Raw genomic sequence first — 13389 nt, forward strand, 5'->3', positions numbered from 1 at the left:
TCACTGCTGTAAGTCTCCTTTCCACCTACACAAGCAAGAAGATTAAGACAGATACTGGCCTGCATTCTGGCAAGGAGAGACGACTTGTTTAAAGAACCACCCCTTGGTAAGATCTCTTTTTTTCCCTTGCCCCACCTCCCTGTACTTCAAACATTTTTAAGCCTTTAGAAATCTGAGTTCTGAAGAAACTGTTTTTTTCTCCTTTATTTTTAATAGGTAATCAACTAACCTGAGAACAGAACCTTTATTAGCAAACTGAAGATCAGGGGTTTTTACTGAAGGTATTAGACACCATGCGATTTTTTGGCGTTTGTGCAGACTGAAGGCATTGCTTTAGTGTTCCTTTGGTTTCTTACTTCCCAACCTATTTTAATTGGCAATAAGTTAATGTTCCATAAATCTTTTTAGCCTGTAGTGGTAACAGCTAAATGGTATCACTGTCTTTATCTTGTCCCTCAAGATTCTCCATCTTATTTTCTTCCTTCGTCCTGTTGAGGAGGAGGAGGGAGAGAGTAGCCAAGTGGGCATCTGGCAGCCAAGCAAAGTCAACCCATCAGAGAATGCAAGATTAAAACACAGCCTTCAGGAAAAGGACTCCCCTGCCCCCCTTGTGTGCTTTGTCTCTTCCTCTTGTTCAGTGTAACAATAAGATTGTCACTACCTGCCCTGAAAATCATCACCACCACTGCTATGTTTTTTTGCCAGCAGTGACCAGAATCCAACATTCAGACTTCTTGTGTCTCTGATTACCTTAGGAATTAGCTTATCAAGGTCATTCCTTGTTTTCAGCCTCTATAGCTTCTCCTGTTTGACCTCAGTTTATGTTGAAATAATTACAGAACTCTTTAATGCCTGGGCACTGCCTAATAATTCAGCTGATTTAGATTTGTGTATAATTTATTAGTCACACAGAAAGAAAGGTGCAGCTAATTACTTCATTGAGTTTTCCCTGCAGATGGAATGACCTGTCTTCCTTTATTGTCTCCATGAAAATACTATTCTTGGACTATTTCTATTATAATTCTGTGTCATTTTAAGTCACTGATGGGTTTCTGTAGGATTTGTGGAATGAGTAGTTTCACAGGCAGAGAAACCAACAGACCAGGCCACAAATCAGGAGGTTCAGATTCTAGCTCCATCTCAGCTATCCCTTTCAACAAATGATTATTGCTGCATTTTGTGATGAAACACCTTATTTCTTCAGGACTTCTCTGTTTAGTTTTGGGTTTCTCTGGTTTAACTCTTGATTATTCACAGTTAAATCTTTTTTATCTTTTTTTTTAGTTTTTCCATAGTTTTATAAAGTTCCTGATTTTTTTCCATAAAATTTAATTTATATATTTGTAATTGAAAAAAAATAATTTACTTTTCTAATTCATACTCTTATCCATCATCTCCTTCATCTTTATTGTATATTTTTAAAATTGGTAGAGAAATGAGCTAGCACACAGAGAAGTCAGTACTTCTGATAAATTCATGAAGTTTGGTAGAAGTCCTAAAGGCTCACGCTTTTCCAGACAGAGCTAATATTCTGTCTGGAACAACTCCCAAAACAGGCATGTTTTAACAAGTACATTTATGATTAAGCTGAATTGTGAAATCAGAAGTACGTAGAACTGGAAGGCTCCTGACAGGGTTTAACTTTATTCAGAAAGGGAAACAAACACAGACAGGTGCAAAATCCTCCCAGAATTTCCTGAGGCACAGAAGTCCTATTTACAAAGGAAGCCAGCCCTGCTGAACGGTGATCAGTTGTCCTTGTCTCCAGCCACAGGGAGTGTGATGGGCAGCTCCAGGGGTTTCAGAGGGCATGGCACTCCAGCAGACTGCATGGTCCTCTGAGGTGGGGTTCTGGATGTCTGTCCAGGTGTTGTCAGCAGGGGTGGCCCCTGTGAGAAGAGGTCCGAGCAGCAGGGTGGGCATTTGCCAGCCAGCCAAGGTGAACCCATTCCACGTGGGCAGAGAGCAGTTCCTTTCCAGACAGGCCATTGTCCCCAGAGCCCAGTCCACCTGGCCCACAGGACAGCTAGAGCTGTAGATAGTTCCTTTCTTTTCCCGATGTGTTTTCCAGCATATACATCACAAGGATAAGCCTGGGGTTTCATCTTTCCATTTTAAAGCCATCCAAGTAGCTGTACAAACAGACTATATGCCCCACAGGGCCTACTTGCCAAAGCATGGTATCCTTGCTGGGAGAGAAGGTAGGAAGAAAAAGCTTTTCCCCATTAAAAATGCTTTCACCTTCACCTTGGAATGTGTAATACCAAACACATCAAACAGCTCTTCTGAAAGAGACTTATCTTTTCCTCATGATACAGTCAATATGAGACTGTTTCCTTGCCCTCTTCTCCAGAGTCCATCCTAGGCAAGCAAGAGAGGATATAAGCATTCCCATGCCATACTATAATCAGGACACTGTGAGCTGTATGACAGCCCACAGGCTTCAGAGCAGGCTGGACAAATTTATGGGCTGTAGCTATACCCAGAGTTATTAAATACAAAGGCAACACTTTTGGTTGTGGAAGTGCCTGAGCTAAATGGTAGAGAATGGAGAACATCTGCAGGGAGCACTAAGAGATGCTCTCCATACTCATACCACTGCTGGGGATAGAATCCTAAACTTGGTAGCCAGGTAAAGCTCTCCTTCAGCTCTTGTTATTGCCACTGTTCAACAAAATCTTTTCCAAATTTTACTGAAGCTAGATAAAAGTCCTAAGAAAGCAGTTTTCAAGTCCTTTGCATAGCCTTTCCCTCTTCCAGCAATAGTTACATGACTATTATGTCAATTTTCTCTCATCACATTCATACTTATCAAGCTTGCTTCAAAGGGAGAATTAATAGAACAAGTCCAGTTGTCTCCTGGCAACTAATTTGTGCAAAGGAAATATGCCTTTCTAACAAAGAGGTTCTGTGTAGATCAAATACATTTTTTGAAGTTCTGAAAAGCATTTGGGAAAAATATTACAGCACAGGAGAAACCTCTGCTAGTTTTATGACACTTTCCTTTTGTTTTACAGGTCAGGATTGAATTATTCAGAAGGTATAGCTTCGGAAAACATTTAATCTACATATTGGACTGTATAATAAAAATGTGACACCCAGAAATGATGGGTAGAAACTACTGTCTGTCTAGTTAAATAGTTGATTCTAACTGTCTTTCCTCTGTATCATTGTACTATGACATGGATCAAGATCAGAAAAGTTACAATTTTTCTCATTTCACAAACGTAATTTTGTCAAAATGGTATTTTTTGGAGTTTGAACTACTAATTGAACATGCACAGTCATAAAAACATTCCAGAGGAAAGAATAAAAGTCTTATTTTTACCATTTTTTACCATTTTACCACTGCTCTTTTACTATTTTGTAGTTCTACATAAAATGCAGTTATTCACTCCATAATCAGATTACCCAGTTAGAGAATGTAGCGTTTCAATTAAATGCAGAAGAATAAAGAACACTGTGAATGTTTTCAGGCTTCTAGAAGCACTGAAATGACCATAAAATGCTCAGACTTAAACAGTACATTGACACAGTGCTTCTAAGGATTTTATATAATATTATTTTTCCTTTTTTTTTTACTGTGAACTTCATAACTTTTCCAAAGATGCCTGGAAAATGAAGGAGGCTAAGAAAACTACCTTACCTCTGTTAAGATGCTGTGTGAACCAGCACACAGAATCATAATAGGTTCTATACTTGAAAATTTGCATTCATTGCCATGACACCAAATCTAATTTTGTGATCAGTTTGGACAAGGACCTCTCTGCCACTGACTGCCCTCCCATCAGCTGTCCACTGCTAAAGCAAACACAAGTCAGTGTTACTTAACATAATTCTCAAAAGTGTAAGATAACAGTAGATGGAAGCTAAACCTTAATCTACCCACTCTCCTTTGTTATACCACATCTGAACAAAGTGATATATTTTGAAAAAACTCCTCAGGACTATTTATTTAGTGACTTATACTTTATTAGTTCTGTACATTTCTGGATGTTTTACTCAAGAGAAAAAATTTCAAAACACAGTTAAAATTTCTTAAAGAAGTAGCATCATGATGCTAAAGAGCCTTTAGAGAGACCAGTATTTTTACTGCATAATTTCTCATCAAATATTTTGTCCCTCCCCATTATCTGCGTTTTGGTATGTTTTCTTTGCCAATAGAAGTTAATCTGAAGAAAGTTTTCAATGGTCTTTCTAATAACCAGAGAGAGTAATCTACAGTCTCACTTCAGAACCTTAACACAAAAAGCTGTTAACAAATGATCATAGTAACAGATACAATTATTATCATTGCTAAGCACAAGGATCATTTTTGTATGTAGTTTCATTATCTGGTTTTCCTATGATATCTTTTTAAGTTAAACATATTTTGAAGTAAAAAGGTTATAAAAATCATAAACACCAGGCTGGGAAAAGCCACAGTGGCTTTAAGTCAATCCATGGCTATTCTGTCTGAGGAACTGATAGAGCTGGACCTTTGGGATCATCAAATCTGTTGTTTGTTGTGAGCTGCATGATCATATGGATGCCATAGGTCAGGATCCACAGTAAAATTATAGATGTCACCAAGCCCATCCAAATTCCAGGAGTGAAGAAACCTGTACAGTCACTTGCATAGGAAAACTGGTTGTTTATAATGTTGAAGCCTTGAATCTGAAAATGAGAAAGGCAGATAGAAGAGTGCAATTAAGCATAGTCCTTACTTTCAGGATATATTTGTTAATTACAAAACCCCACAGCTTTTAACTATCAATCATACCCTCTGCCCATTAAAAAAAGAGTGAGAACAAAATTTTCTGCATAACAATTTTCCAGATCTCCTTTTCACCCAGGGAAATTAAAAACGTAGAATCCATTTCTTTGGTAAGCAGTAGGTTCCCCACTTCAGAAATTTGTATTACTTATAGAAGTAAAGTCCCAGAGGGGACGTATGGTCAGTTTTCTTCATTCTCTGTATTCTGATTAGTATTCTGTATTCACATAGTCAGTATTGTCAGTATTCACTGGTCATCAGCTCTATGACCACTTCAGAACCAGGAAACTCAAAGCACCCAAAAGGCATGAGAGTTAAGCCTCCTCAGATCACGAGATTTGTTGAAATAGTCTGAGAGTTTTAGCTAAGATTTCCTTGACAGAGGAGATAGACAAAATTCCTGGAACCTACTTTAAAACACATAAAATATGACCTTTTTTGGCTGAGAGTTAGTGAGAATTCAGGGAGAAAAATGTTGCAAAATCTTTCCTCCTCCCTCCTTGTAATTCAAAGACTCAAAACAGAAGGAAAGGCTTGCTTTACTGAGGTATGGGATATGTGTTGTCTATTAACTTATAAAACCTATATAAACTTTTCCAGCAGTTAGAAAAGTTTGTAATATCTCTGATTTGACTGAATTCACATTGTCTACCACTGACTGTCCTCTGACCATATTATTTTCCTCAAAAAAATCAACCAATTTGGAGATACGGTCTCTGTCTAGATGCCAATTGTACAAAAATATCAACAAACTGAATGCCTTTGAGACCAGTGACTTCCTAGAAATTTTGTTCAAACCAATCAGAGGATTAGAAAACTATGAAGAAAGGGAAGACAATCCCCCCTCTACAAACATGCACATAATGGCAAAGGCACTGATTCCTTTAGAAGGAAGGGAACAAAAGTGATGGAAGAAGAGGAAGGAAAGAATTAATCTGATTCATTTTGATTCATTCTTAAATAATTTTATAAAGAAAAATTAAGAATGGGATTCTTATACATTTACAGCATCTATGAAATGGGTGTGTAAGGAAAGCACCAAATATCAAAAACCCACTGGTAAAGAAATGACATATTAAAAATTACTATTTTCCATAAAATATTATCAAATAAATTTTTTAAAGGATTATTTTATTTAAATCACTTCTCTCACCCAGCAATAAGCATGAAAGCAGAAGATCATGGATTTCTACTTTTATGTGTTCCTACACCATGATTATTCTATGATTTACAATAAAAAAAAATTGAAAGCTTGAGTTTATGTGTGGTAATAAAAGAGTTTGTACTTCCTAGGAAAGGTGTTGGTACAAACCAAACAAATCTACCAGGCAACAAACACACCAGTAATTACACACTCTGGGTTTGTATTCAGGCATGGCTCAGGTCGCTAATGTTCATGTAATATGTGTGTTAAGAGCAATGTCTGTACCTTCCAGAATGGTGATTAGTAAAACTATGAGGAATTAAAGGCTCTTTAGATAATGTGGAGGTGAAGACAATTTTAGCAATTCAACCTTTCAGAAGAATCTTTCCAAGCCAAATCATGGTAGCTAACTCACAAAGACTGTCTGCTTTCACCAAAGGTAGTCAGACTTCTGATTAAAGCAGGATTAGTGAACACAAGCTGCAGGGCTGGACAACTATTTGCACAGCTTTAGAGAATACATGACTGCAAAAGCCTTTGCTTGTTAAGCCACTACTTTGACCACCAGTGAGAATGTGAATAGGAGTTGTGAAATGTAGCCTGAAAGACTTATTGACAGTAAAAATGGACAGAAAGTGATGATTTATGTCATTTGTGTTCAAAAAAAATTGATTGAAATTCTGGAAAACAATACACATTTCCTACCACATTTTCAAGGGCTCTCTGAAGTACTAAACAGGTATATTCAGTTTAGAAGGGCTTTGTCACTCCTGATTTAGAGCCAGAAATACTGAAATTTATTGTTTCAATTTTAGAGGTCTTATATATTTTTAAAACAGCATTATGCTTATTGAACCATCTAGGTGAAAGATTCAATTGTACATTCCTAAAATGCTATGTCTACTTTTAGGAAGGCAAGAAAGAATATGCTGGGTTATTTTATTATTTTTCTGAAGCTTTATCATTTCTGTGGGGGTGTTAGACACCAGGCAAAAAATGAGAATCTCAGCAGCATATATAAAAAAGTTAAAAATACTTACATGTAGTTCTCTAATATTTATGAATGCAGAAGTCTTTTGTATACAGGCCTTTGTCCAGTGGAAGTTTTGATTTTGGTGTTTATACCAGTCATTTGTCTTGGTTATACAAGTCTGTACTTACTGTTAATTTTAAAATATTTTTGAATGTAGATTTCTCATCCTATGGCCTATGACAAAAACTTCAAGTAAAATATGCTGGGTTTATGGCTCTTACATGCCCACCAAACTTCTAATTTTTGAACTTTGAGATATTTTAGCTACAAAGAATCAAAATATTATTGATTTTGAAGTTTTGGGCAGGTTTTCATGGGTTTCAAAGTACTTCTGAACCCCGCATAGTAAAGAAAAGCAGTGTTTTTGCTGGTAGCCTCCTCTCTAACTTCATTGACAAATATGAGATGCTCAAAAGCACAAAAGGTATCATGTAAGAACAACCATTCCTGTAGCAGCAACAACCAACCAGACCCCCACCAAACCCAGAGCAGTTTAGGTGCTCTGCAGAGGTCTGGTGACACCCAGGGCTGTGACCATGCCTAGCCAGCCTCCCACAGAGCTTCTTTTACATGGCAGTGAGTGAGGCAGCTCCAGAACTGAAGTTAAGGGCTACACCTGTTCAACCTTGCCCAGGAACAAGTTGTGCAAGGCTTCCCTGTGCAGCTGGAATTGTCCCTCTGTTGCTGTGATTCAGCTTCCAGGACCCAGCGTTGCGAAGTGCAATTGTGCCAGTTTGATTGGCATTGGATCCTGGTTTCTAACTCATTGCGTTACATTGACATGAAAATCATGTTTCTCAGTTTCAGGAACAAAATTTTGTGCTGGCTGCAACTACTGAGCACATCCCACATGCTTTTTTCACCAAGCAATAGAGTTTGGGGGTTTCTAAACCTTATGCAATAAGACTGATACAGAGATCACCTTTCAGTACGTATCAGTGGAAGATACCTGGAAAAGTATGATCTAAGTCAGATAGAACCTGGAAATGAGCCCAGAATGGTCACCTTCTGTTTTCTCACACCACAGAAGAATACCAGACTGGGAGTTTTTGGGTTGTGTTCTATGTTTAGGATTTGATCAGAGAAAAAGCTCTTTCTCAAGAGGAACTGGAGTTTCTGTTGTCTGAACAGTGGAAGCAGCTGCGGTTCCAAATCAATAAGGAAGGTGAGAAACCACTACTTCTACTCATGGTTAAGACCACAATGAAAGGATGCCTGCTAAGGTTGGAGCAAGGCCTATTTAAGCTTTAAGAAGGCAGTAATATCAGTGCATATAGGAACTGACAGGAAAGATAGGTGCTAAGTATACACTTTGTAATTTCATAGGCCATGTCCTTTCATATCTTACTGATGTGAAAGCCTAACTCCAAAGAGTTTACTAGGCAAAGTACAATTGCATGAACTATGGTGTTTACAAGCCTTTACAAAAAAATAACATCATAAAGAATCTTCACAACATTGGTATGTATTACAACATTGTTTCTCAAAAAATGGTGAGACATGATACTGGAATTTGTGGAAAATAAATCTAAGCACCAGTGCTCTCTCTGTGAGATTTCCATTGCTTAAGCAGAAGTGTCAAGTCTGGAGTCAGGTTATTGGGATTTGGTTTGCTATCAAAATTATAAATACAATTATATCAGCATTTGTATCCAGTTATTGTGGGGTTAGCTCATGTTTGACAAATAGAGTACAGTTTGGAATTATTCCTATTATTTTAATGATCTCTTCCATCAAAGAGATCCCTTAGTGAAATATTGTTTTAAAATAGAAATGTTGTTATGCTTCTCTTAAGTCAAGAGCAAAGCTCAAAGTAGTAAAAGTTAAATCATTTATACCTCACAGATGTAGTCTTAACTACTACTAAATAAGCAGAAAAGCTATGTGTCATTCAAAAAAAGCCCTCTGCTTTCCTTCTGGGTCATGCAGGAACTAGTACCATTCCTGATCAAAGTCCATGGCAAACCTCCCATTAAATCTCGTTGCACTGGGCTTTGTTTCTCTCTGCAGGAGTACAGACAGTCCATGTCTCCAAAACCAGCAGCCACACTAAGCTGTACTTTCCTAGGTAAACAAAGCACCAAGAAATCAAATAAAACTAAGTAAGCAGCATAAAGCCACCCACCTAAGAGGCCCCTGTTTCCAAGAGCAGCCCAATTCATTAAACAGGCATGAGGACTTAGCCATTCTTTGCCTGATTAGGCGCATTTGGTTTAATTGGGTTTTCTTTCTGTGAACAACTTCATAGTTTTGTTTTTCAAAGCTGAGCTTTCATGTTTTCCTTGTTTAGCAACTGGTGTCTTGTTTACCCCTCTACTGAATAGCTCACCTAGGGGAACAGCTTTTCTTTTATGTTTTCCCTCTGGCTGGAATGAAAGTAAGGGCATTATGAATGTGTGTCATTCACCACCTACAATAGCAAGTAATAGTACTTGGAGTTATCTCTGAAATGGCAAAGCATACTCACTTGCAAATTGGAAATGAAAACATCCCAATTTTTTGCCTCGTTGTTGGATGGATCTCTATCCAGCCTTGCAGGATAGAGATTGCTAGTTCCCACCAGCTGACAATGAAATGAATACTCTGCAGGGGCAGAGATGCCAGAAACAATAAATTTAGCTAACTTGTCTCCATCTTGTACAATCTCAACTGAATCTAAAGTGGACCATCTTCTAGCCGAGACTTCATAGAACTTGTTGGTCATTAAAAACCTAGGAATACAACAGAGGACAAAAAGAAAAAGTCAACAGGTTAGAAGGAAAATATAAACATATAAAGTAACAGATAAAGGCTCACTATTGCTAGCTGCAAACATCACAGTTGATGATGACATGGGCTCCCATGTCATAAGATTATTTCAAGTGAAGAAGTTCTGTGAATGTGTTTATTACTTACAGCTTCACCTCACAAGCACAGCTTTCTATAACTGTGGCAGGCAAGAAGCAAATGCAGTTTCATTCTTCAAGGGCCTCTGCCAGTCCTGTATTTCATCAGTTACCAACAGTTTATAATAAATGGAGGCGAAAGTGAGAAAGTGTCAGTAAGATTGCAGTGGCTCTGAATAAACATTTTATGGGATTTTTGGAAAATTGTTTTTCTGATAACTATAGGCATGATAGCCATTCTAATTTATCATTGCAATTCTTTCTTGGCTCAAATGCCTAAATAGCCATTTCCTTTGCAAAGGTCTGAATTTGGTGTAGAAGACAGAGCTTTCTCTCACTGGTGGGTCAGAGGGGTAGTCAGATCTAGTTTCACAATTTGAAGTAGGCTAGGGCACAAAAAACTATTTTATAATTTTGAAAGCATCTGTGTGTGTGTAGTATTGCAGCAGTTTATAATGATGTAATTTAAGTTACTACCAATCTGAACAGCTCCCAGCAGACATAACTGAGAACATCCAGACATCCAGAAATACATTCTGATCCTTTACAGATCAGGACTATTTGCTACTCTTTATCAGTTTTTATAAGTTACTTTTAGGCATTCAAGCTATTTAATAAGGAAATTATAAGCCTTTACCCTTACTGTACATTGTTTGATACTTTAACCCTACTTGGTCTATGCATGAGTATTTCTACATAGTTTGCTGATGATTTCTTTTGATTATTGGCAACCACAAAAGATTTAGAAGAGAAATCTATTTATCAATAAATAAGACTTTCTACAAAATGAAACATTCTAGTATGTTTATCCATAATGAGTGACACTGTATGTTCACTTTAAAATTTGAAGTAATAACTTAGATGCAATTATGATTGGTTCGAAAAAAAAAGTATAGTCATCTTAAAAGAGGCACAATATAAACTTTTTTATGTTCTGTAGGGTATATGTACATAGAGAACATATTCTCTCTCTGGAGAATATGTTCTCTATTCTCTGGAGAATATTGCTTGTTTGTTCAAATTAGTTACTTTCAATATTGTGTCATCCACACAGCATAGAATCTAAGCACAAATGATGCTTTTAAAAAATATTTATTAATAATCAGTGGGCTTTTGATTCAGGTAAGTTCAGAAACATCAAGAGTTTCAAAATGCTCAAAAGGAATTCCAGAATGCAGTGTCATTGAAGTGAGAAAAGGATGTTTTGTCTTATGGCATTCTGCAAGCATCAGTGAAAAAGAAAAAAAAAGAATTCTATCCAGTCCACATTTGTAGATATATATATAGAAAATGTTCTATTCTTATACAGTTACAAAATTAAATTATTGCTAGAAGAAAGGAACCTTTTCCTGATGTACAGTACAATCTGAACAGAATTGCCCCAGTAGCAATGCTATAGGCACTATATTAGCACTATACTGTGTTTATAACTAGCTGAAAGCCAGTTATAAACACAGAGAAGATTACTTAAATGTTTATGACAACCACAGAGGCTGGGTGTGGTCTGTACTTTTGCTCATAAGATGAGAAAAGTGGTAAAGAAGGAAATTCCTTTTAAACAGACCTTATGAACAAACAGTTTTATAAGGCCATGCATGTGAGTACAGTCTAAAATGACTTTGAAGGAATGTTTCTCTTCATATTACACCAAAGACTAAAATGTTGTGTTACTTGCAGATTTATGAGAATTAGCATTCTAATTGGTTAACTACTTGATCACAGTTAACTTAGTAATGAAGGCTGTTTTCCTTAGCATTTTTCCAAACTAACAGTGAATAGCCTCCAACAAGCACACACTTAACTGATAATGGATGTAAATATAGTTCATGAAATTGTAAGAAAAAAAGGCATTCAAACAACAAAAAGCTATAGAATTACTTAATTTAGCTTAACATTTTCTCAAATGAGTAGATAGTAAAATAGAGCACATTATAGCAAATTAATCATACAGAGCAGAGAGAGAACAAAGGTTTTATCTGCAGAACTGAAAGTACCTTGGCTTCTTAAGGAAATGTTACGTTCGTGTTAAACATTAGAGACAATTATGTACATTATGTACTTTATGAATGGTGGCACAAAAAATTCCTGGTCATGGAATTTTTTGTGCCAGATAACTGTATGAACTCTGAATGCCACCACCACTGATTGTGTCTCATGTGGCTAATCATTACAAGCAGAGGTATTTCTGAAGCGGAAGGTAGCTAGAATTACTGTTTCAAATATTCAAAGAGAAAGACAACTGTTAAGCAAAAGGCTTTAAAACACGTTTTTTGGGTCAGCTCTGTTCTGTTCTATACATGGAGCAACAAGAGCAGTCAAGTATGTATCAATGTAAGTTTGGAATACTAATGTTGTGCACTCCCATTCACTTTGACACTTTCCCAGAGAAAATGACAGACAAGTGCTTGAACAGTTGGATCAGTTTATGAGAGAACTGAGATCTTGCTTTTTCCAGCAAAGGACTACTGCCCACTGCTCCCACTCCTGCTGCAGCAGTAGCTTGCTTTCCGAACACTATCACAACAACACTCTCCAGGCACTCCCTTACAGCTCATGTCCCAGTGCAAGTGCAGGAGGATGAGTGAGACTGGCTCTTGCTAGAGAGAGGGAGGTGCCAGCTGTGTGTGTGTGCACAGGATGAAGCAGCAGTGCAGCTGTCAGTGGAGGTGGGATGTGACCACCTGCTCTGACTGGGCATAGACTGGTGTTGATAAGGGGGGCAGCCTCTGGATCCTGCTCATGCTGCTGAAGTTAGAACCTACCTTATTGAAGAATAAACTGAGCTACTTGAACATGGTCCTCTCTGGAGTCACTTTCAAGAAATGCTATCCTACACTTAGTAAAAGGCCTTTACAGAGGCAAAAAGTGCAGTCATGGCTCTCAGCTCTGTTCCTTCCACCTCTCTGCCTGGCTTGTATCCTGTTTGTTAGGCAGACCATGATCTTAGCAAGGTGTAATCTTGAAAAAGAAATCAAATCAAATTGAACCAGAGGGGAAAACAGAGGTTGCAACATATCTCCATGGATTTTAGAAGCTCTGACAAGAGACATGCTGAGATACACAAGGTGAATAAAGTGTTAGCGAATCATGAAAAAAGTCAATGGCTTGTTCTGGTTCTGTTCCATGTATCTTATTATTTGCATTATACAGCATGCACTGCTATATGATGGTAGCTAACAGAGGCCTAAAATGACAGCATTGTCCCATCAAGTGACAATCCAACAGAAAACTAAAAATAATCAAGTGAGTCATTAGAATTATTGTTAATTTATAAAGGCTCTGAGGTGTTATGGGTTGATATCAGCCAGCAGCCAAGCACACATTCAGCTGTTTGCTCACTCCCCATGTTCAACAGGACGGAAGGGAGAATAGAAAGAGCAAAAATGAGGAAACTTGTGGGTCAAGATGAAGACAGCTTAATAAGTTATGGGGATAGGGGAAAAAAACCAGTACAGAGACAGTCAGTCTCTATCTCCCACATACAGGCCAAGGCATAGTGAAGGTCCAAGAAATGATTACCCTGGAAGCTACTCCCTACATTCTTCCTCTATTCCATTTTATATTTCTAAGC

General features: G+C 37.5%; 1 protein-coding gene across 1 annotated transcript in view; it reads right to left on the reverse strand.

Moving 5' to 3' along the window:
* Positions 1 to 1625: 1625 nt before the first annotated feature.
* LOC136557078 (V-type proton ATPase subunit S1-like) overlaps positions 1626 to 13389 on the reverse strand; it is a 56666-nt gene continuing 44902 nt past the window's right edge. The window contains exons 9-10 of the mRNA XM_066550648.1: positions 9401 to 9644; positions 1626 to 4656 (exon numbers count right to left, since the gene is read on the reverse strand). Of these exons, the coding sequence (XP_066406745.1) occupies positions 4447 to 4656; positions 9401 to 9644 (454 nt within the window). The 3' untranslated portion in view covers positions 1626 to 4446. The remainder of the gene's footprint in view (positions 4657 to 9400; positions 9645 to 13389) is intronic.

The sequence above is a fragment of the Molothrus aeneus genome, chromosome 5 (assembly GCF_037042795.1).
Source record: "Molothrus aeneus isolate 106 chromosome 5, BPBGC_Maene_1.0, whole genome shotgun sequence".
In the NCBI taxonomy this organism is placed as follows: Eukaryota; Metazoa; Chordata; class Aves; order Passeriformes; family Icteridae; genus Molothrus; species Molothrus aeneus.